The 25618-nt window shown below is 42.8% G+C and overlaps 1 protein-coding gene across 8 annotated transcripts in view; it reads left to right on the forward strand.

Annotated features, from left to right (window-relative positions):
* GABRA2 (gamma-aminobutyric acid type A receptor subunit alpha2) overlaps nt 1-25618 on the forward strand; it is a 75385-nt gene that overhangs the window by 39119 nt on the left and 10648 nt on the right. For 3 of the 8 annotated variants that reach the window (XM_005309908.4, XM_065598127.1, XM_065598124.1), the window contains 4 exons: nt 5162-5382; nt 8861-8943; nt 13736-13879; nt 14736-14888. In XM_005309908.4, coding sequence (XP_005309965.1) covers nt 5162-5382; nt 8861-8943; nt 13736-13879; nt 14736-14888 — 601 coding nt within the window. Of the gene's footprint in view, nt 1-5161; nt 5383-8842; nt 8944-13735; nt 13880-14735; nt 14889-25618 lie in introns of all 8 variants that reach the window. The other 5 variants (XM_024103492.3, XM_024103493.3, XM_005309910.5 and 2 more) reach the window with 3 other exon arrangements.

Genomic DNA, 25618 nt, shown 5'->3' on the forward strand with positions numbered 1-25618 from the left:
AAATCAGCACCAGCAGATTTCTGTAACACTGAAAGTATACTCTTCTAGTTTAATGGAGGTACTGTGCAGAATAATATTTTGACTAATACCAAGTATATAGACAATACATCTTTCTCGATGAAAGAGTACCTGTAAAATTTACAATACACATTCAAGGTATCGGTTTAAGGCTCTTTTTTTCTAGAGTCCATCTCTACATTTATACAAAGCAGTAGTCTGCATTAGGAAGTGTTTGCCATCAGCTACCACACAGTGGTATCTAAGAACATAGTTTCACCTTCTATTTAGACTAGGAAAGCATTCTGTAAATGTGTGGTGTCTTTTGGCAAATGCTGACTTTTTTTGCTGGAGACCACTATGTTTCAATAATTACAGACTTGCATATGTGACCAAATATTTCAATCATCTGTATAACAATATAGAGGACCAGATTTATAGGAAAGAGCAACACAAGGAATGTCACTTTACATACCATCCATTCCCCTTAGGTTGCACATTTTTGGGGGAAAGTTTTCCTTTTTGATCTTCTGTTGCAGTGATTCCTATGCTGTGGTCTGTAGAACACTTACTGGTGGTCCACCAAGAGCTGGCTAGTCTCAATGTGCTGACTCTCTTCTTTGGCTCAAGCTCAGAAACAGAAAAGATGGAAAAGGGCAATGAAATGAATAGAATAAACAAATAGATTAACTTTAGTCAAAAAGGAAAAAGCATTTATTACACTAAAGACAGCCAAAATACTTTCCTAATATTTTTCCAGTCTCAGTGCTGAAGTTGCCATGGGGACATTATATGATTGTGGATAGGGTAGGAATTGGTCCAGGTGATTTCAAATGTACATGGAGGTTGACCACGAGACACACTCATGATGATGTGGCTCAATCCCTGCTCTATTCCATGTTCCGCACATCACTCTATGCAACACTCTATGCAACAGTATGGATGGAAGAGGGGAAATTTTCCCTTAACCTCAGAGAGGTTAGAATTAGCTATAGAGCTTGACAATTTTGTCAGATAAATGCTTTCCCCTACTTGCATCTTCTGTAGACTTTTTCCATCTGTGTGAAGTGTGTGTAAAATGCTGCTATTCTGATTTGCACATGTATAATTGTGTACATAAGGTGCATGCAGTAATGAATAGGACCCTTAGCTATATTTTGTTTATGGAAACACTAGAAATAGCAGAGGCAGACATTTAGATTTGTGTATATGCAGACAGGTATTTTTAAAGGAATCTAGTGAAGTTAGGCACCTGTTTTCCATGGGATTTCGATATGTAACTCCCTTAGGCTCCTTTGAAAATTCCAGCCTTAAATCACATCTGTATGGCTCAAGGACTAATCTTCTAATGCACAGCAGTGATTTCTTCTCTTGAATAGTTAGTACAGCTTCTCAATTTAGAACTGGGCAGAACCTCAGGTGAAAATCATCTTGAAGCTTTTTGGACAATTGTCATTTCTGAATTATCTGGTATGTTTAGCCAGATTTCATATATTCCTCTCATCATTGAATAGTTCCTGTTCTTGATCCTCTCTGACTTTCAGATTTCTGATAACTGAGGGGTGTTAGGCAACCTGGGATTTCTAAATAGTATCTTGAACTACAAGAAATATAGCAGCTAAACATTCAGGACAATTCACCCTGGCCTGCCATAGAGGAAAGGGAGTAATGAGGGAGTGTCTACAGAAAAGAACAGAGGCCTTTTGCCTCATTCTTGTCTTACATTAAATATTTGAGAACTATGTCTGTCCTTTCCTCACTGCTACAAAGGCCAGGTGTTCGTAACCTAAAACATAATAGTATCTTGGAAAACTATGGCACATCTTAATTTCATGGGAGCACTCATTAATAAGTAATGTTTAAATAGGGTATCTTAAAAGAAGTCCCACTATATTGGGACTAGTCTACTATTCAGCAAAAAGTCAGAGGCAGTACCATACCAAAAGATATATAAATGTACTTACAGCAAACTCTGAAACATGTAGCAACTACTGGAGGAGAAACACATTGGCTGGTAAAATAAAGTTATATAAGGTATGCATATTAAGGGAGAAAATATGGCAGTATGATTTTACACAATTTTCCAGGTTTTAATATGTTTTATAAATACTAAGGAAGCTGGAGTAACTTGTGGATTTAAGCCAGCTTTTTCTTTTTCTTTTTATGATTACAAATAGAAGGTAGCATCAGAGGAATAGAACTAATAAGTGAAAGGTAAACTATTATCTGGGATATATTCAGTGTAGCTCTGGGCTAGTTACCTTTGTGTCTTCCTCCCCCTCTCACTCCCCGCATGAATGCAGTGACATGGGAGCCATAAAGGTTTCAGCTATATGATTCCATTAGTAATAAAGTATTTTAGTAAATTCAAAGTCAAATAGATTTTGAAGTTCTGATTTTGCTTCCTTTAGTGTTTCATGTTGTGTGCAATTTTAGTACACTTCTAGTACACTTATTGTTAAACCACAAGCCCAACATTTGCAATAGGTATGGTGTATTACAAATACCTGGTTGAGAGTTTCTCACACTAGTTCCACTGAACTCTGTGGCTGCTTTTACCTCTGCAAAGAGTGAGGATACTGCAAGTGATGAGCGCTGCAAGTGGGAATTGTCATGTTATATGTGCTTCCTCTGCCCAGGAACACTTGCTAATTTCATAAGGTTACTAATTAACAATATTTCTTTTGCCAACTCATGCCTCTAACTTTTTATTTCCTTTTTTTTCAGGACAAATAAGGGAATACCTTTAGATTGGATTTATGGTTATTACATACCAGACTCCCCACAACTCTTGTAGTTTTAGAATATTCTGTACGAGTTGTGACTGTTTAGATAAGGATGTTTATTAGTTCAGAATAGCAGGTCAGGGTTGGATTGCACTGGCAAAACTGAGAAAATTTCCCAGTGCCTGTTCTTACTGTGCCTGGCTCAGCTCAATGCCTTCAGCTCCTCACTTTATTGAGCCCTAATGTTGCCCAGTGTGCTATGTGGGTCCTTTACAGACACCACATCGTTGTTTTTTGTTTTTATGAAGGATGATGTCCTAGGAATGTTTTTATTTTTATGTGCTTGGGACAGTATTTCCCATAGCTCCTCTTCTGTATGCAGATCATCCGAGTGAAATCCTGGTCCTGTTGAAATCAGTGGCACTTCAATAGGGCCATGATTTCACCCCAGGCATGTAGTTCCTGCCCGTGATCTTAAATCAACAAGGTCCTGCCCTGGCTGAAATCCACAAGGTACCCCCCCACCCCATCTTCCCTAGTATTTGTAAACAGACATAGGAGGCCAGTGTGAGAGCTTTGTCAAAGGCCTGATCTCCCATCTCTTCCTCTCCCTGTTGTAGAAAAGTTCTGTCAACTTCAAAGATCCACTTCTTCCGTCATTTGCTTGTGTAAATGATACTAGGATTCAGTCAACAGAAACGTTGCAACTTGTATAGAAATTAATTTTATTTTGATACTGAAACGATCTATCAAATCATTCACCAGCAGTTTGGTTCATTCAGTAGCTGCATTTAGCAAAATTTCTTCTAAGGATTTGCAAGGACCTTTTAAAGGGAGGCTGTTAAATTAAAACTCACACATCTGCCTGAAAAAATATTTAATTGCTAATTTTACAATATCTGTAAATGGAAATTCTCTTTTTTCCCCAGTTCATTTACTTTTTGCATATTTGTAGAACTAGTTTTGTTGTTTGCTCTGTACAGTCAGGTAGGTCCCGATTTTACAAGCAGCTCTTTGCACATGGACCCCTGAAAGAGAGCCCCATTGAAGGTCCAGGTGGGCACGTGAGTCCATTGCAGAGAGTTGCTTGTAGGATCGGGGCCTGTGTGAGTTTCCTCTGTTTTCATGGGGCTTTGCAGAGGGGTTGGAGGGAGGGAGACAGACAGACAGACGCATGCGCGCACACACACACACGACTGTATAACTACTGAAAGTGGCAGAGGCAGGTGTAGTAACTGAAACTACTTTTAACTTATTTTTTATACTGTTTGGATTATAAGAGGATATTTAATTGTCATTCAAGCATAATGTGCACATAAGACAATCTCCATAAAGTGTAGTATTTGCAAAGTAATTACAATAGAACAGATTATTGGAACATATTGATTATTTTAAGTGTACAACTACATTTTGCAGCTATACACCAAAACTGCAGCTGCACCAGACGACGTAATATTGCAAATGAACGATTTATAGTTTTATGCCTATAAAATTTTCATACCCTTAACATTCCAACTTATCTGCAGTACTGATAGTTACAAACCACTAGATAATTGACACATACAATTTTAACTTACTTGATAAACTTATACTTTTAATCAATATTTTTCTTAGCTAGAACAACAAACAAGCCTAAAGATATGTACAGAATGTCTACAGAATAGTGGGATAGCAGTTAGTGACTCATGCACCTGGAAGTAGAACATCAATCCTCTTCCACAACCACCTCCTCTGAGCACAAATTCCTCCCAAGATTAAATACCAAGGCATACTTCTATCAGCCCCTTCATAGGCATGGATTTCAGTAGACAGTCTGCCCCCTTTTGTTCATCAGATGTCAGTGAAGTGGTATAGCTCACTGTTCCTTATCTATGTATTTATGCTAGTAAAGCCCTTAATTATTCAACAGCCTTGTTACTGACTATTTTTTCCCCCATGGGAATAATCTTTCTTATATTAATATTCCTGGATATATCCTGCCCTTTCTGAACATGCTTATTTTCTTGTCTCAAAACATGGCCATTCTCAATGCTACTGAAGTACTGGCTTCCTTCTACAGGCGTGTTTGCTGCAGTAATGCATTCTAATTTGGTCTGTATTGATCTTCATTTCTTCTGAACAAAATGGAAAAATGTTTATGAAAACTAATTTGCACTACAGTCATCTAATTATTAGGGCTTATATATACTAACGTAGCATGTCTATTAAGGTTAATGAGCATTACTCTGTGTGCCCTTACCAAGGGGAGTATAGACCCTAAATGCTTTCTCTAAGTTCCTCTTCATTAACCTCGATATTATACAATTATAGTTGTCAACCACTTTTCCCCTTCAAATACTTTTATTAACAGATTTTATACAACCAACATTTTAGTGTTCTGTGCTTGGAAAACAGACTGATGTTCAGTATGACAAAAATAATGTATTTTTCCATTATAGGAGTACACAATAGATGTTTTCTTCCGTCAAAAATGGAAAGATGAGAGGTTAAAGTTTAAAGGCCCAATGAACATCCTTCGACTGAACAACTTAATGGCTAGCAAAATCTGGACCCCAGACACATTCTTTCACAATGGGAAGAAGTCAGTAGCTCATAACATGACAATGCCAAACAAACTACTACGAATCCAGGATGATGGAACTCTCTTGTATACCATGAGGTACATTTATTTACATGGCTTTTCTGAAGAATAATGCTTTATGCCTTACTCCAACTGGAGATGTGGAGTCCATTTTCACAGTCAGTACAATTCATTAAATATGTTCAAAGAAAATCATATAAAAGTAAGTCAGAGTTTTCTGGAAATTGTTATACAATGGTTTTAAACTGACCAGTACAAGTAACAGCATTACAATAGAATATGGAAATAGAAAATTACATATCATTTTCAGTCTCCAGGCTACTCTTTTGCTTCACTTGTGGCCTCATGGATACAACTCTGGACTGATACTCAGGAGACCTAGGTCATAGTCTCATTTCTATCACTGGCCTGCTGGGTGACCTTGGGTAAGTCACTTGCCCTCCCTGTATATCAGTTTCCCAAACTGTAAAATGGGGATAATGATACTAATCTCCTTTGTAAATTGCTCTGACATCTATGGATGAAAAACGCTGTATAAGAGTTAGGTGCTAACAATTTACCAACTTCAATGACCAGCTGGATAGTACAGTGATTAAACTGGCACGTGATTTCTAGTAAACATCTTGTTACTATACAAATTGTTTGTGTGTAACTGACAGTGATTTGATGGAGTTAAATGATATTGGTCCATTGATCAGATTTAGTACCCAGATTATTGACTAAGAGAAATGAGGAGGGAGAAAGATTGGCTTTCAAAGTCCTGCCAAACAATAACTCCAGGCAAAACTATATCTTAATTAATAACATTCTTTGTATCCTATTAAAACATTTTTTTAATTTAATGTTTTATTTTTACATCCTATGTATGATCAGTTTCTAAGAAAATGCAAAGTTATCCTTAGGGGAAAAAATGTACCTAAAGAGACAATTTGGTTAGAAAATTAGTAAGAGCAAAACATAACCTTCTGTTAGAAAGTGTCTCAGTACGATGGGCAATTTGCTATTTACATATTCTATTGCAATGCTCTTACTTTTACTGGTCAGTTTAAAATAGGATTGCCAGGTGTCCGGTTTTCTACCAGAATGCCCAGTCGAAAAGGGACCCTGGCGGCTCCGGTCAGCACCTCCGACCAGGACATTAAAAGTCCGGTCGGTGATGCTGCGAGTCTAAGGCAGGCTAGTTCCTACCTGGCATCGCGCTGTGTCCTGGAAGCAGCCAGCAGGTCTGGCTCCTAGGTGGTGGTGGGGCCACAGGACTCCTCACGCTGCCCCTTCCCCAAGCACCAGCTCCACACTCCCATTGGCTGGGAACCACAGCCAATGGGAGCTGTGGAGGTGGTGCCTCTGGGAAAAAGCAGTGCGTGGAGCCGTCTGCCCCCCTCCCCCGCCTAGGAGTTGGACCTGCTGGCCACTTCCTGGGCGCAGTGTGGAGCCAGGACAGGCAAGGAGCCTGCCTTAGCCCCGTTGTGCCGCTGACCAGGAGCCGCCCAAGGTAAGCCCGTGCCCCAATCCTGAGCCCCAACCCCCTGCCCCAGCCCTGAGACCCCCACCAAACCTGGAGCCCCCTCCTGCACTCCAAACCCTGCACCCCCAGCCCAGACATATCCTCGCCTGCACCCCAACTCTCTGCCTCAATGCACAGCCCCCTCCCGCACTCCAAATCCCTTGGCCCCATCCCCCAGCCTGGAGCCCCCTCCTGCACCCCAAACTCCTCATCCCTGACCCCAGTCCAGAGCCCACACCCCCAGCCCAGAGCCAGTACCCTCTCCCGCACCCCAACCCGGAGCCCCGTCCTGAACCCTGAACCCCTCATTTCTGGCCCCACCCTGGAGCCCGCACCCCCAGTTAGATCCCTCACCCCCTGTCCCAGCCCAGTGAAAGTGAGTGAGGGTGAGGGAGAGCGAGCCACCAAGGGAGAGGGAATGTAGTGAGCGGGGGGTGGGGGCGGGGCCTTGGGGAAGGGGTGGGGCAGAAGGTGGGGCTTCGAAGAAGGGGTGGAGCTAGAGTGTTCAGTTTTGTGCAATTAGAAAGTTGGCAACCCTAGTTTAAAACCATTGTATAACAATTTCCAAAAACCTCTGACTTATTTTTAAATGATTTTCTTTGAACAAATTTAATGAATTGTACTGATTGTGAAAGTGGACACCATCTCCCCAGCTAGAGTAAGGCATAAATCATGAACCAGAAAGCAATCAGGCACTATGCAGTCTTATAGCTCTGTCAGTGCTCCTTAATCCTGATTTGCTGTACAGCTGCCAAGCAGTTACACTTCTGAGTCTTGATAAATAGACTGCTAATGATATTGAATTATGTGATGGTTTGAAGATGCATAGAAAAGTTTACTAGAAACTAAATTGAGGCCATCACCATTTATAGTATTTTCACTTGTGATCAAATCAATATTTGAATCCATGTTTGTATTAACTGATTGAAATGTCAGCCATCCAGAAACTTGTCTTTAATCCTGTGCTGCAAATCAAAGAAAATGCCGTTTCCCCCCAATTTGAAAAGATTAAAAAAAGAGACAGCTAATGTAAACTGATAGATTATGCCAGATAAAATTAATCATGCAATTGTGTACGATTATAAATCGACTACTTAGAGGTATGTTGCTCTTGAAGCTGTGAAATTCATGTCTTAAATTACTTTCATTTTATAAATTCAGAACTGGCCATTGTACATGTACATGTCTCAAATTACCGTATGATTAATATAAGCCTTCTGCTTAACTTCTGACTATGAATCTTGAGAAAATAAAGCTAAATGAAGCACTAAAGCTATGTAATGGAAAATAAGGTGCCTGCTTTAATATAGACAGTTTTGTTTTTCAGTCTGTGATTACTAGAATTTATTCTTTTCATGACTAACTGTACCTAGAGACGGTCTATATTGGGGACCTGTCCATTCATGCAATTCAGTGTTTAATCAAAACTAATCCAGATGAAAAATCTGAGAGAAATTATTTCAGATGTTTTAAGATTATGTTTATCCTTGAGTTTGATATAAGCACGTTCGCTCAGGACATTCCATGTATTTATTGTTAATGTTTTGGCATTCGTGTATGCACTGTAGTAAGCTGAGGAATGAGAAGAGCCATGTTTTTGAAAATGAATGCATTTTTTTCACACTTTCCATTTAAGAAGTAAAAAATAAAAAAAGGGTTCAGAGGCTAGTGGAGCACATTCCTTATGCAAATCAGCTATGCTTTATGTGCTTTTGTAACAAATGATTAGGAGCCATGCAACATGTGCCTCTGAATATTAGGAGAAGAAAATGACTATGCTGAACAACCCACAGTTATATAATTTATATTTTCATTTAAATGACCTTTTCTCATAGTTTTGAGGTCATCTGTAAGTTTTTGATGTGATAAATCAATGTATTCTGAAGGACCACATAAAAGTGAAGAAGGAAGAGGTGATTTAAATTTTAATTAGTTTAATATAACACTACAATTTCATCTCCTAAATCAGCATGAACTCTGTTCATTTTTTGTAGAATTGATTTTCTTGTCTTGTTAACTGACTTAAATATGTAGTGTTCTTTTGCCTTTTAGGCTTACAGTCCAAGCTGAATGTCCAATGCACTTGGAGGACTTTCCTATGGATGCTCATTCATGCCCGTTGAAATTTGGCAGCTGTAAGTACATAGCTAGAAGTATAGCCGTTGGCTAATGAATATCTTGTGTGGTTCAACATCACTTTGTTTCACAAATTGTCATTGCCCAGATTTCTGTAGGTACAGAAGGTTATACTGTGTCATGTATTTTGACATGGTGAGATCTTTTTCAGTGTTCTATCCTGTAAGGCATTTGAAAAATTCCTGGACTCTGCTTTAACTAAAAATATTGTGGGGCTAATTTACTACTGCATTGTTCCAGTTTTATGCTAGTGTAACTCTGTTGTTTTCAGTAACACAGTAGTGAATCAAGACCTATGTGTATGGAATATAAATATTGTATTTATACAAAGAAAACTAAAGCTTTCTAAACAAAGATGCGTATTCAAAAATATATCTCTGAAGTTTCTAAAGATTCTAATTGGCATAGTTTAGATTGCAGTGCATTTACTCTCTTAATGGTATGTGTTGTTTCATTCTTAGTCAGTGAAGGCTGCAGCAAATGACTTATTGAGATTAAAGTTACAGTGTACATTTTGTAATTTAATATGTAGGGTCTGATCGTGATCTCACTTACACCACTTTTATACCAGCATAACTTCATAAACTTTAGTGGCATAACTCCTGTTATAAGTGAGATCAGAATCAGGCCCATGATTTATAATGGCTGGGGATTTTTAAATATTGTATCTATTTCCTTGGTTTCTTGCCCTTATTTTCCTTTAAGAGATAGCAGCAGATTCACTGCTGAGCACAAAAGAGAAGGTGAACTTCAAGGGGTTGGTTACTGCTATCTGATTCTCTGCTGATTTCAGACTGGCCTAATAGAGAGCCAAGCAATACAAAGCAAGCAACCCCCACATTCCACCAGGTGGTAACTAAAGGGGTAATTTTGTTCATAAGCTGGGCATTGTCAGAGCCCTGTACACTCTGATGATGCCTCTGATGTGTATGGGGAAAAGACATAGGAATGGGCTGCACTAGGTCTATGCCCTCTGGGATCATCTCCATGTGCGGGGAATCCCCGGTTGCAGAGATACAAGTATCTTTTATTCCTTTTTGCACTGAAATAGAAGGGGCTAGAGATTCTGGTCTGATTTTATTTAACTATAAATTTTTGCAAATGGGAGTTGTGCCTAGTGAAGACTGAGTAGAGTTGAATCTTACAAGCCTACTTTGAATACATATCAAATTTCCTTCTCATGGAAGTAATCTTTTGCTTTATATTCTAATTTAGCTATGTGTTACCTAAACTAAGTAACACAACAACATAATACCAGATGTGTTACATAAAATGAACTAAAAAATAATAGTATATGGGTCTTGCAGCCAGTATTGTCTGTGTGCAGAGAGAGCGCCCAGGATTTTGGGTACAAATAAATGCATATTTGCCATGTATAGTAGTAAAAGAACAAGTTTTATATAGCAATGAACTGGTCTGAAGACAAACTATTATGAAAAGCTGAATTCCAAAGGGAAAGTATAAAACTAGAGGTAATCCCAAAACATGAAACACACCCATTGAAATATATACTTGGACAAAGCTATCATTGTATAGCAGTACTTCATTTGTACACAGAGATTTGAAACATATCTGTCTGGAATTGAATATGTTAGACTGAGTGAGTTTCTTCTGCTTTTTGGTAACTGATTTGTTCTGTATCTGACAGTGCTAGTGCTTATTTTGTTTATTTGGCATCCTCCCAAGCTTCAGGTTCTGTAGGAAAAGGAAGAATTGAAACCTGTTCACAATATTTTCTCTTTTGAAAAGCTGACTCTTTTCCTGCACATTGCAGGTCCCAGTGCTAAAGAACTGCTGGAGTTCTCACACGTCTTTGCGTATGCCTACTTTCCATCTCTGTTGCATGTTCTTACTCCTACTTTTTTCATTGTTTAATTTCTCTACGTTAAAATCATTTCTAGAGTCCCATGTATATTTCTGTTTTTAATGAGGGAGAGAAAACAAGGAAAAAACTACGAATAATTATAAAAATAAAGCTGAGCGCCTGAGGGACTGTGGTTTACACGTATGAGGACAAATCTTCAGCTGGTGTAAATCAGCATAGCTCCATTGAACTCAATGCCCAACATTACTGTCTGGAATTTCTGTATGAGGAAAGAGCTTAAGAGAGTCTGGCTATGCCAACTAGGGTTTTTGGGTGTGTGCACAAATTGTCATGAGGAGCATTATTATCAAAGGGTACTGACGAGCCTAAAAAAATCAGAATGGACACTTAAGGTATGTCTACACTACAATAAAAGACCAGTGACTGACCTGGGTCAGCTGACTCGGGCTGCGGGACTATAACATTGTAGTGTAGACACTGGGCTTAGGCTGGAGCCTGGGCTCTGGTACCCTTCCCTCTTGCAGGGTCTCGGAGCCTGATCTCCAGCCTGGGTCCAAATGGCTACACTGCAATTTTATAACCCCGCAGCCCAAGCAAGCCCGAGTTAGCTGACTAGGGCTAGCTGCAGCTGTGCCGCGGGTCTTTTATTGCAGTGTAAACATGCATCCTCTGTCTGTCACTAAGGAGGATCATCAACCAGCAAGACTGTCGCAATCTCTCTGCCATACCCAGGACAAAAGCCAAAGTGAAAGAATCAGAGAAAGCATAGGATGACAGATGATATCAGAATTGCCTTACTTCATGCTTCTCAATAACCTAACCCTAAATGGGAAGGTTAGGGACAAGGCTGTAATGATGATTTGTCAGGCAAGAAACTTCCAGCTGCATATATGTAGGAAGCTAGCAACACACTATCCTGCAGGGAAGAGTTAACAGTCTCTGCAGTTTTGGTCTCTGCTAGATTTTATTAGCCATGTGGGGTATGTCTGGTTGCATGAAGAAGCTCCTCCGTGACCTCTAGAGCTTTCTCAAATGAAAATGACTGAAACTCAGCTAGGTGATATGTTGTATTTCTTTCTCCACCTGCACTATAGCCACAGAATAGGACTTAAATTTACTTATCGCTATCAGACTCTGAACATGATTTCTTCCATCAATGCTTTAGCTTCCTCTCTTCACGCCCCATTTGCCAATTGGGGATATCAGACTGGAAAAGTGTGTTCCTTTCTTTTACAAAATAAACGTAAGGGACAGGATTATATTATTTCTTGAATTTTATTCCCCTTGGTGTTTTTATTTGGATTACATGGACAATTTTTCTGAATCACTTTCTAAGTGTTGTGTACAGCTTCTATTATTGCAATGGAAATATCTTTCCCATCTCATGGCCTTTGTTCTGCACAAATCTCCTTCCTACTGTTTCCTTTGTACCTTTCTCCCACTCTGCTCTTTATGTCTTGCTCCATGCTGCACCCCAGGCTTGAAACACTCTCCTACTTCTTGTGTAATAAACAGCCCCAAGCATCCCGTGCAGCAAGTGTTAAGCCAGTATCCTAACAACACATAGAAAAACACACTCACACTCTGTATGACCGCATCCACTTTAAGGGAAGCTAGAAGTGCTGAACTTACTCAGTGTTTTTCTGTCTCCCAGTCATTGAAGATGCATTAATGCTGGCAGTTTTAGTTCCTTCTATTTTTAGTTTATGTTGGCAGTGCTATTAGTTTTGCAATAAAAATCCTGTGGGAGGGTTGGGGCTCCCCTGAGCCCCCACCAGACCCCAATTTAAGTTGTTTATAATGTCCTTCCCCTCTTTGCAGCTCATGAGGGGTTCTCCAAATAAAATTGAACAAACAAAAGAGAGGTCCTTTTCTCTCTCTTTCCCTTGAGCGAGAGGGGAATCAGAGGAAAAGAAAAGAAAGGCAAAGGTGGTCTGTCTCTTAGGCAGCCTTTTGGGGTCACCCCTTTGGGGTTTGGCTTATCAGCTGGTATAGTGTCTTTAATTAGGGTCTACAGCCAGCTTCTTCTCTTGGGGTACCCTGCTTTTGAACTTCCCATGTAGTTTCAAGGGCAGTGAGGCCTATGACTGTCTCCCTCTTGGTCGATCTGTCCTTGTGATCAGCAGTCTATGAGATGTAGCAATCTTCTTCCTGTTCACAACCCCTTCCTATGCTAGTGTTCCTTTTTTAAGCTTCCCCGCTCCAGGCAGAGTAAGCCGTACAAATGTGCCTGGTTGGTGCTGAATGAGCCCAGAATAGCTCATTAGTCTCCTCTCTACAGGAGTGAGGGTGGGCCCCTTCATAGTGCTCCTTGGCAAAGTGGGTATTTTCCCTTTTGCTATCCTCTGGAGTGTACTGTGTGAGCAGCTCCAACTGTCTGTGTGTCCCACTCCTTTCAGAGGGGCCAGGTTATGGAGTGAAATTTAAGGGGGAAAAACAGGCCCAGAGACAGCAGGGCACAGACACTCTTGGGTCTGCCTAACACTGCAACACCATATTTAGATATGAACGTCAAACGAGCAGGAAAAGCTTGTAGCTCATTTCAGACTCCATAGATGAGCAGAAACAAATTTTCAGAAAGTTAATCTGTCATACACATAACAAATCATTGACCCGGCACCCACTCCGATTCAGATTTTAGGGCACATTTAATAAGTAATCTCCAATGAATATTTTAACAGTTTATAAATAGATTTTGCTTGTAACTCAACAGCAATGATGTTCAATTGGTTATATCAATGAAAATTAACAATATATAGTCCTGTGCTGCATGTATACTGTGAGGCTTGCATACTTACATATTCTCAAGCAATTTAAATATTATTTTGCCCTGTCAGTCATAGACTATAATGACGGTTTTAGGAAAATAATTAAGTAGTTCTAATTATTTATGCCCTGAAGTTGCAAATCATGGACACTTTTTGTTCTAAAATGCTGACAAAATATTTTCTTAATATTTCCCATAGATGCATACACAACTTCAGAAGTGACCTACATTTGGACTTACAATGCATCTGATTCCGTACAGGTTGCACCGGATGGCTCTAGATTGAATCAGTATGATTTGCTAGGCCAAACAGTTGGAAAGGAGACCGTTAAATCGAGTACAGGTTAGTAAAATACATTGGAAGAAAAGGATAGTTGCTTTATAATAAGCAGCATAAGATGCTGGTGATATTATGTCATTCGGCTGCCAAAACCAGTATTGGCAGTAATAAGATTACTCCATTTCAGTAATATTGTATACTATGAGCAGCCTGTAAGAACAATTTGCTAATTCCTTGAAGCTTAATGAAATAGCAAGTGTCAGTGGAGGTAACTGCTCCCTATCGCTGTTTCCACAGGGCTCCTAATATCAAGGGTTTTTATGAATCTTTGTAACCCAAACCTTAGTTAAGGTGAAAGATCGGAAGTGCCATTTTTAGTCTACTACTTTCATGATGTGATTAGATTTTTTTTTCTCCTGGACAATGGATTATTAGCATTTCCTGTTGGTATATCCCAAAGGCTCATACATATAGTGGACCCTTGCATCTGCATGGAGCCCTATTGACTTAAGTGGGACTTTGTATGTCCACCAGTGTCTGCCCATACATATAAACATGCAAGATTGAAGCCTAGCATCTTTGTCATGGCACACAGTTTTTTCCTTGTAAATATAAAAATTCACTTCTAGAATATATTGTGCAGGACAAATATTGGATCTAAGTTTGCTCTCATTGAAGCCCATGACTACACTTTCCTTGAGTTCAGTGATAGTAGGATACAGCCCACAGAGTCAAAGTCAAAAAGTTCATTTACATTCAGTAGGATTTTTCTGCCTAAATAGTTTTGTAGACTGCATCTACAGACCATTTGTTTCACATATATGTACCATGCTACCTTTAATTGCCAGGAAAGTGAATTGTCTATAGAGGCTAATAGTTCATTTTATAGGGTTTTTTGTTTTTCTCTTTCACATACTAGGTGAATATACAGTAATGACAGCTCATTTTCACTTAAAGAGAAAAATTGGTTATTTTGTGATTCAGACTTACCTCCCCTGCATCATGACAGTCATTCTCTCCCAAGTGTCGTTCTGGCTGAACAGAGAATCTGTGCCTGCAAGAACAGTCTTTGGTGAGTATTCTAAGGAACACATGGCATGTGCATTAGGCAACATCTGCAGCGGTCAGTAAGATTTCTGAAACCAGCTGAAGCCCATTTAGTTCTTTTTATAGGGTGGCTTGCCCTGTATGGGCTGGAGGGCCTGGGACTAGCCAACCCTGCTTACTGAAAGAGTGGAATCAGATGATTCCCCTATAAAAAGCACTCCGAAGAGGCAAGCATGTGTGCGTGCTTAGGGAGAGCAGAGACTTTCAGGAGCAAGCAGAGTCTTGGGATTTGGGACTAAGACTCTAGCTAGGATGGGCTGGGAGCGGCCTGCTGAGGCAGGGGAGACCCTGAGAAAACATGTTTGTTGGACTTTGTTTTATTCTGAGTTTACTTTCTATGCATAAACCCAGAGTCCGAGGAGGATGCTTTTGAACACAGAAAAAGTCTGTGCAAGGGGCCTTAAAGAGGAGGGAGCAGAGGTGGGGTTCCACAGATTGACCTCTGGCCATGAGGGGGCTCAGGAGGCAGAGGAACTTGTTAGAAAGATCCGTTCTGATTCAAGTTCATGATAGAAAGTGACAAAGTGGTGTTGTTTGTAGTCCATAGAACCTTCAGGTGCAGGCTACAGATCTCCTGACAGTCCTGAGGTTTTTCGGGAGAATTAGCATATGAAAGTGGCATACAGATATTTCCTTGACTTTTTTTTAAAGGGAACAGTTTGCATATAAAGTAATAAGGTTCTAATCTTGAATGTTTTCAAGTTAAATGTTGTATTTATATTGAGGTTTGGCTCTGAAATATTTCATCTATACTATCAACAAGTGTTGGTGTAGTGTAGGTTTATATATACTTCTAGCTCTATAAACTAAGCAGAATGGAAGTCGCACATCATTTCAAAATATTGCAGTGTGCAAACTGCAGTTCTTTTTCTAGTGAACATGTGCTTCTGGGCCAAATCCTTCTCCCTCAGCCAAACCAGAGTGTGATGCAAGGAGGGAGGTAGTGAATGGGTTCAGCAGCTGAGATCAAGGAGTTCTGTGTATCTCATACACTTACATGCCCCCTGTTACTGTAGAATCTAAGTGCCTCACAATTTCGAATGTATTTATCTGCACCCCTGTGAGGTAGAGAAGGACTATTCTCTCCATTTTACAGATAGGGAACTGAGGCACAGAGAGACTACATGACTTAGAGTCATAGAAATGTGGGGCTGGAAGGGATCTTGAGATCATCTAGTCCAGCCCCCTGTGCTGAGACAAGACCGAGCATACCTAGACCATCCCAGAATGGTGTTTGTCTAACCTGTTCTTAAAAAACTTCCAGTGATGAGTATTCCATTATTTCCCTGGGAAGCCTACTCCAGTACTTATCTATTCTTATAGTTAGGGTATGTCTACACTACGAAATTAGGTCGAATTTATAGAAGTTGGTTGTTTAGAAATCGTTTTTATAAGGTTGATTGTGTGTCCCCCCACACAAAATGCTCTAAGTGCATTAAGTCGGCGGACTGCGTCCACAGTACCAAGGCTAATGTCGAGATCCGGAGCGTTGCACTGTGGTAGCTATCCCACAGTTCCTGCAGTCTCTGACGCCCATTGGAATTCTGTGTTGAGATCCCAATGCCTGATGGGGCAAAAACAATGTCGCGGGTGATTCTGGGTACATGTCGTCAGGCCCCACCCTCCCTCCCTCCCTGCCGTGAAAGCAACGGGAGACAATCATTCCGTGCCTTTTTTCAGCCCAGACGCCATAGCACTGGGATCATGGAGCCTGCTCAGATCACCGCAGCAATTATGAGCACTTTAAACACCACGTGCATTATCCTGGAGTATATGCAGGACCGGAACCTGCCAAGGCAAAACCAGGCAAGGAGGCGACAGCAGCGCGGCGACGAGAGTGATGAGGAAATAGACATGGACATAGACCTCTCACAAAGTACGGGCCCCAGCAATGTGCAAATCATGGTGTTAATGATGCAGGTTCATGCCGTGGAATGCCGATTCTGGGCCAGGGAAACAAGCACAGACTGGTGGGACAGCATAGTGTGGCAGGTGTGGGACGATTCCCAGTGGCTGCGAAACTTTTGCATGCGTAAGGGCACTTTCATGGAACTTGTGAGTTGCTTTCCCCTGCCCTGAAGCACCAGAATACCAAGATGAGAGCAGCCCTCACAGTTGAGAAGTGAGTGGCAATAGCCCTGTGGAAGCTTGCAATGCCAGACAGCTACCGGCCAATCGGGAATCAATTTGGAGTGGGTAAATCTACTGTGGTGGCTGTTGTGATCCAAGTAGCCAACGCAATCAAAGTGCTGCTGGTATCAAGGGTAGTGACTCTGGGAAACGTGCAGGTCATAGTGGATGGCTTTGCTGCAGTGGGATTCCCTAACTGTGGTGGGGCGATAGACGGAACCCATATCCCTGTCTTGTCACCGGAGCACCAAGCCAGCGAGTACATAAACCGCAAGGGGTACTTTTCAATGCTGCTGCAAGCACTGGTGGATCACAAGGGAAGTTTCACTAACATCAGTGTGAGATGGCTGGGAAAGACATGATGCTCGTGTCTTCAGGAACTCTGGTCTGTTTCAAAAGCTGCAGGAAGGGACTTTCTTCCCAGACCAGAAAATAACCATTGGGGATGTTGAAATGCCTATAGTTATCCTTGGGGACCCAGCCTACCCCTTAATGCCATGGCTCATGAAGCCATACACAGGCAGCCTGGACAGTAGTCAGGACCTGTTCAACTATAGGCTGAGCAAGTGCAGAATGGTGGTAGAATGTGCATTTCGATGTTTAAAAGCTCGCTGGCGCAGTTTACTGACTCGGATAGACCTCAGCGAAACCAATATTCCCATTGTTATTACTGCTTGCTGTGCGCTCCACAATATCTGTGAGAGTAAGGGGGAGACATTTATGGCAGGGTGGGAGGTGGAGGCAAATCACCTGGCCGCTGATTACACGCAGCCAGACACCAGGGCGGTTAGAAGAACACAGCAGGGCGCGGTGCGCATCAGAGAAGCTTTGAAAACCAGTTTCATGACTGGCCAGGCTACGGTCTGAAAGTTCTGTTTGTTTCTCCTTGATGAACCCCCCACCCTTCCCCCCTTCCCCGGTTCACTCTACTTCCCTGTAAGCTAACCACCCTCCCCTCCCCCCTTCGATCACCGCTTGCAGAGGCAATAAAGTCATCGTTACTTCACATTCATGCATTCTTTATTAATTCGTCACACAAATAGGGGGATAACTGCCAAGGTAGCCCGGGAGGGGTGGAGGAGGAGGGAAGCACCGGGTGGGGTGGGGGAGGAGATAAGGACAAGGACACACTGCACTTTAAAATTTAAAACTTATTGAAGGCCAGCCTTCTGTTGCTTGGGCAATCCTCTGGGGTGGAGTGGCTGGGTGGCCGGAGGCCCCCCCCACCGTGTTGTTGTCTGGGTGAGGAGGCAATGGAACTTGGGGAGGAGGGCTGTTGGTTACTCAGGGGCTGTAGCGGCGGTCTGTGCTCCTGCTGCCTTTCCTGCAGCTCAACCATACACTGGAGCATATCAGTTTGATGCTCCAGCAGCCGGAGCATTGACTTTTGCCTTCTGTCAGCAAGCTGATGCCACCTATCCTCTTCAGCCCGCCACTTGCTCTCTTCAGCCCGCGATTCAGCCCGCCACCTCTCCTTGCGTTCATATTGTGCTTTTCTGCACTCTGACATTGTCTGCCTCCACTCATTCTGCGGTGCTCTGTCAGCGTGAGAGGACATCCGAGAACATATCATCCTGAGTCCGCCGTTTTCTAATCTTCACTAGCCTCTGCGAAGGAGAAACATTTGCAGCTAGTGGAGGAGAAGGGAGAGGTGGTAGTTAAAAAGACACATTTTAGAGAACAATGGGTACATTCTTTCACGTTAAATCTTGCTGTTCACATTACACAGCACATGTGCTTTCGTTACCAGGTCTCAGCTTTCGTTACAAGGTCTCATTTTTCCTCTTATAATGAGGGCCTGCCAGTTTGGTGTGAGAGATCACTCACACAGTGCCAGGCAACAGAATTCGGCTTGCAGGCAGCCATAGTAAGCCACAGTCTTTTGGCTTTTTTAACCTTCATAACAGGTGGGAATGGTTTCAAACAGCAGCGCCCTCATTTCCCGTACCAAGTGGCCGTTGGGTTGGCCATTTAAAATGGGTTTGCAATTTAAAAGGAGGGGCTGCGGTTTCTGGGTTAATGTGCAGCACAAACCCAACTAACCCCTCTTCCCTCCCCCCACACTCAATTCTCTGGGATGATCACTAATAGCGGGGAACATTTCTGTTCAGCAGAGCAGGAATGGGCACCTCTGAATGTCCCCTTAATAAAATCACCCTATTTCAACCAGGTGACCGTGAATGATATCACTCGCCTGAGGATAACAAAGAGAGATAAGGAATGGATGTTGTCTGCATGCCAGCAAACGCCGGGACCATACGTTGCCATGCTTTGTTATGCAATGATTCCAGACTAGTGCTACTGGCCTGGCGTGGTAAAGTGTCCTACCATGGAGGACGAATAAGGCAGGCCTCCCCAGAAACCTTTTGCAAAGGCTTTGGGAGTACATCAAGGAGAGCTTTCTGGAGATGTTCCTGGAGGATTTCTGCTCCATCCCCATACACATTAACAGACTTTTCCAGTAGCTGTACTGGCCTTGAATGCCAGAGCAAATTAATCATTAAACACGCTTGCTTTTAAACCATGTGTAATATTTACAAAGGTACACTCACCAGAGATGCCTGGTGTGCCCTCAAGGTCTGGGAGCACGCCTTGGATGGGTTTCGGGGTCCAGGGTGAAAAACGTATCCTGGCTGTTGGGGAAACCAGTTTCTCTGCTTCCTTGCTGTGAGCTATCTTCAATGTCTTCATCGTCCTCTCCCTTGTCCCCAAAACCCGCTTCCGTGTTTCGTGATTCTCCATTGACAGAGTCAAAGCACAGGGTTGGGGTAGTGGTGGCTGCACCCTCTAGCATGGCATGCAGCTCAGTGTAGAAGCAGCATGTCTGTGGCTCTGCCCCAGACCTTCCGTTTGCCTCTCTGGTTTTGTGGTAGGCTTGCCTTAGCTCCTTAATTTTCACATGGCACTGCTGTGCGTCCCTGTTATGGCCTCTGTCCTTCATGCCCTTTGAGACTTTTTCTAATGTTTTGGCATTTTGTTTACTGCAACGGAGTTCAGCCAGCACTGATTTGTCTCCCCATATGGCGAGCAGATCCCGTACCTCCCATTCGGTCCATGCTGGAGCTCTTTTGCGATCCTGGGACTCCATCATGGTTACTTGCATCTGAGTTGAGAGTGCTGTCCAGAGCGGTCACAATGCAGCACTCTGGGATAGCTCCCAGAGGCCAATACCGTCGAATTGCATCCCCACTACTCCAAATCTGACCCGGAAAGGCCGGTTTCAGTGCTAATCTTCTCGTCGGAGGTGGATTAAAGAAATTGATTTAAAGAGCCCTTTAAGTCGAAAAAAAGGGCTTCGTCGTGTGGACGGGTCCAGGCTTAAATCGAGGTAATGCTGCTAAATTCGACCTAAAATCATAGTGTAGACCAGGCTTTAGAAAGGTTTTCCTAACATCTAACTTAAATCTTCCTTACTACAGATTAAGCCCTTACTACAGATTAAGTTACTACTTGTCCTACATTCAGTGGACGTGGAGAACAATTGATTACTATCCTCTTTATAACAGCCTTTAGCAGATTTGAAGACTGTTGTTAGGTCCCCCCTCAGTCTTTTTCCCCCTCAAAACTAAACATACCCAATTTTTTTAACCTTTCCTCATAGGTCAGGTTTTCTAACCCTTTTATCATTTTTGTTGCTCTTCTCTGGACTTTTTCCATATTGTTCCTTAAGTATGGCACCCAGAATTGGTCACTGTACTCCAGCTGAGGCTTCACCAGTGCCAAGTAGAGACAATTACTTCCTATGTATTACATATGACACTCCAGTTAATACACCTCAGAATATTAGCCATTTTTGCAACTGCATTCCATTGTTGATTAATATTCAGTTTGTGATCCACTATAACTCCCAGATCACTGCAGTTGATGGCTGATCTGGTCAGTCAAGAAATAGCCCCCATTGGTCTGGTTATTAATCAGAATAAAACGAAGTCCCTGGCCATTACCATCAAGCAGCCTCCAGCTTTAGATTATAACCAGCTCAATATTAACCTGTCAGGACTTGAAATCAAGCAGTGGTAGTGGTATCATATATTATATGTATCTGGGCAGCATCATCAACAATGCTCAAGAAGGCTCGGACACCCATATAGCAGCAGCTTCTGTCATGTTTCAGGCCCTTCATCAGCCTTTATGGTTGCCAATCATGTGGGTGTCAAAACTTTGGTAGTGCAATAAAATAAACTGAACATAGAGCCAGGCCACCTTAAAGATCTAGCCAGAGATTGATCTCCAAGGAGACCCATGTCCCTTTGGGATTTGTCATGATGATGATACTAAGATGTTCTTACATGGAAATTATAGGAAAGCAAATTTAAAGTTGAGGGAGCTCGCATAAGGCAATAGTTAGAAGGACACCTTTTTGTAAAGAAGCAAGGATCTTGTGAAAATTATTTGGAAAGCCTTTTGCAGGATGAAAGGGAAAATAAAATGATTCTTTACAAGAACTTCCTCAGGTGGTTGTTTACTAAGTGGAGGTTTATTAATGTTATTTTCAGAGTAGCTGCTGCTGCCAAATGTAATAGTATTAGAATGGGACTCTGAATTAAAGACAATTCAAGTTTGAGATCAGAACTTTCATATGAGATGTAAAATCAAAAGACTTGTTGGTAGGCTCTTTTCACAAAAACAGGAGCACAAACCCATATGATGTGGTCATATTCCAACTTCTTTATTTACAGTCTAGCTACCCAAATTCCCACTACATTTTTAGATGGATACTCCATTTTTTATTTCTTATACTGAAATGTAGTGTTGCTGTGCGCTAAGTAGTTGATGTAATTTGCCCCAAAGATGGTTGTCAATTTTGGGCACATCCTGAATGCTATCCCTCTATCCTGGAAACCAAAATATGACAGATTTGATTTTTAAGATTAAAAGCCATGGAGACCGATGTGTCCTGTGCACAGAACAAGCCTCAGTGACAGTACAAATATCTATTGCTGTCAAATGGACCCAACCCTGACCTTGAATGGATAAATCTATAGTGTGACAGGGTTGTAACATTTCTGTGTTCATTCACTGCTGACACATAATGGTGATTTTTTGAGAATACCAGTTGTGACGGTGTTTTTGATGATATGGGCAGTTGTCTACTGGCAACGAGGAAATGGTTGATCCCTTTCAGGGCAGTGCCAGCCTCCTCCCAGTGCGGGGGGTGGGGGACTGAGGTGATCTAGGCAGAAAATTGGGGGGACTGCATTAAACACACCCACACAACCAGCCCAAGGCCCCTTAATCCCAGAGCTCTGGGCCTGGAGCTGGGGAGGGGCAGGGCTAGGGGCGCCCCTGCCAGGGGATCCTACCGTGCACTGTACTCCAGCTGCTAGTCCTGGCCAGGCTGGAGAGGCAGAGACCCACTTCCGGGAACCTCCCCTGACTGCAGGATGCTCCACATCTCCCCTCACTTCCTGCTTCCATCGCTCTCAGCCAATGGGGGGAGGAGTCACTGTGTGGGGAGCTGCCCCACTCCATTCGCCCAGGGCACCATTTTTCCTAAGGCCGGCCCTGGACATCAACACTCAGAGCTGGGCAGCTGGAGAGTGGTGGCTGCTAGCCAGGCATGCAGCTCTAAAGGCAGCACTGCCACAATATGGCATTGCCACCCTTACTTCTGTGATGCTGCTAGTGGCAGCGCTGCCTTCAGAGCTGGGTGCCCGGCCAGCAGCCGCCACTCTCCAGCCACTGAGCTTTGAAGGCAGCAGCTGCCATTCTATTCACAGCCTTCACAGCTGAGTGACGGAAGAGCAGAGGCTGCTGGCCGGGCGCCCAGCTCTGAAGGCAGTGCCGGCATCAGCAACAGCGCAGAAATAAGCGTGGCATGGTTCAGAGGCGAATTAAGGTTTCCTGTGGCCCTGGGCCAGAGCAAGTGGGGGGGCCCCCCCTCCCCACCCCTTCTGCCTGAGGGCCCGCCCATGTTCTGTCCCTTCCGCCTGTGGCCCTGCCCACAGCCCCACCCCTTTCTTCCCCTTCCCCAGGACTTTGCCCCTGTTCCACCCAGCCCCCCCCCCAATTCTGCCCGCCATACAACCCATTTGCTCCTTTCTGCCCCCACCCCCATCCACTGAGGCCCCAAGATCGGAGAAGCTCTGTCCCCACACCATGGCCCTTGGGCCATAGCGGGGAGTGAGAGCTCCTCTAGTCCCAGGGCTGCAGCAAGGGTCCAGGTGCTGGGGCTTCCCCTGACACCCCCCGCGGTCCTGGCACTTCTGCCAGAGAGCTGGGTCAGGCACAGGGGATTCCCCTGCCACACCGCAGCTTCTGCCGGGAACAGGGTCAGAGTACTGGGGGCTTCCTCTGTCAGAGACTGTGTTGGGGGCTGCTGGGGGACTTCCCTCATGCCGTGGCTTCTGCTGGGGATGGATGGGGTTGGGTGCTGCAGGGGGCTTCCCCCATCCCGGGGCTTCTGCTGGCTATGGGATTGGGAGGCACGGGGGCTTCTCCTGCCTGGTAGGCGGTGGAAGCCAGTGGCCTCCCAATTGGCCAGGGCCCCTGGGCCCAGCCCAGTGGCTAATCCACCACTGTACCCGTTGCTATGGGAGGGGTGGCTACAGGGAGGCTAAGGCAAATTTTGGGGTGGTACAGCCCCTGCGAACTCCTCTAGCACCACTTCAATCACTTCCAGAAAAGGCAAAGTGAGGAGCATCAACAGGAAGTTGCATATAATGTTTTTCCACTGTTTTTTACTGTAGCAGTTACACACATGTCGAGTGTATTGAGGGCACTCTCGAGTATTCACATTTGTACTAGAAATTAAACCGTAATGAGTTGATATTGAATTCTAGGACATTGTGAGTCCCTCTCCTGTACACTGAATAGGAGAGGGAAGATAGTCCATCCGGACTGTCTTTTGGGGACTATACAGATGGCCTGGGACCATTTGATGCTCATTTCTATGCATCACTAGTAATTTTTTATTATTATTATTTCTGATTTGGAGCTACATCTGTTAGTTCATTCATGTAATGCTAAGATATAGAGAGGTTTCAGACTAATACAGGGCTTCTCAAAATGTTTTCAAAGTGGAATACTTTTTAATAGCAAGATTTTCTCCTAAACCATCTCCCGTCCTATATGCAATAGTGCAAACCACATTCCACTCCCATTGCAATCATATAATATCCCTATTGCAGCTACACTTCTTTAAAAGAATGCCCAAATGCAGGAATGGATAGGAGATGAGGCTGCTGCACAAGTATATCTAAGGTAAGTATTTGGCCTGGAGAATCTTTATTACTGGCTGTGAGGCACAAGAAAGAAAGAAAAATAGCTTGATTTTCAGATCACAGATTGGGTTTGCATGGCTGACAGTTAAAAAAGACAACTTCATAAACCTCTACCCCAATATAACGCGACCCGATATAAGACGAATTCGGATATAACGCAGCGGTAAAGCAGCGCTGCGGAGGGGCGGGGCTGTGCACACCGGTGGATCAAAGCAAGTTCGATATAACACGGTTTCACCTATAACGCGGTAAGATTTTTTGGCTCCCGAGGACAGCGTTATATTGGGGTAGAGGAGACATACATGGTGGAGCCCCATTCTGCAGAGCCTGGACGACTGATTTCCAGTGATGGAGGATCTTGCCAAGTTTTCCCTCCCTGAATTCTCCAGTCTTTGTTTGATGCTGGTATTCCTTCCTGTACTCCTGTGGAGTTAATATTTATTCCTGCTCTTTTAGGGATCTGGTTTTATTTCCTCTTAGTAACTGTAACCAGTTATAACACATATTTTCTGTTTGCAGTATTTGAATTGTGAACTATGAGATGCTATTAGTAATTCTTTTTTGTCACTGAGGCTCTTTTGACTATATGTCAATATTAGTGTGGATATATTTATCTCTGGTATGTGTACAACTTTGTATTTTTTCTTATCCAGGAGAGAGACACACTTTTGATGGCATTCCAGAGATGGAAGAGTTAAGGGTGTCTTTGTGTAATTTTGGTGACTCTGGTTGGGTAGGGTTGATTTACTAGGGGAATTGTTGGTGTATTTGTGTCAATGAGTGGACTAAAAGATGATTTATATTGGTATATGGCTTTTTTCTGTATATCCTGTTTTTTGTAGTGTTTTGAGTATGGCTTTATCATCCACTATTGGGGTTTCATGAAGCACAAAGTATTTTTGTTTGTTTTCCCTGTTTTTTTCAACGTTTAAATACAAATAGTAGATCTGAAAGTTTCAATTAATTTGTTGTACTATAACATTATCCGTTTTACTTCAATGAGAAATTGACCAGTTTACCTCACTTAATAATTGTATGTGGCAATGAGACAGCCACTAGCAAAGATACCTGCAATCTCCTATTGTTCCCCAGGGGAGTGAAACCACAGACTGTCCTTAGTCAGAATGGCTGCCATACATGTATAGTCTTTGAAAGTGGACACAAACGACTGCTCCTTGGAAAGATAGCCATTAATTCTTTTCCATTGTTTGCAATGCAGTTGAAGCCAGGCTGACCTCAGAAAAGTTGACCATCTCTTGGGTTCTATGGTTAGGAAATGGCAGGAAACTGGGAGGAGGCAGGGATTATTGGCATTGCAAGTGTTCATCAACATGTCCTTTTT

This window comes from Chrysemys picta, chromosome 5 (assembly GCF_011386835.1).
Source record: "Chrysemys picta bellii isolate R12L10 chromosome 5, ASM1138683v2, whole genome shotgun sequence".
NCBI lineage: Eukaryota > Metazoa > Chordata > Testudines > Emydidae > Chrysemys > Chrysemys picta.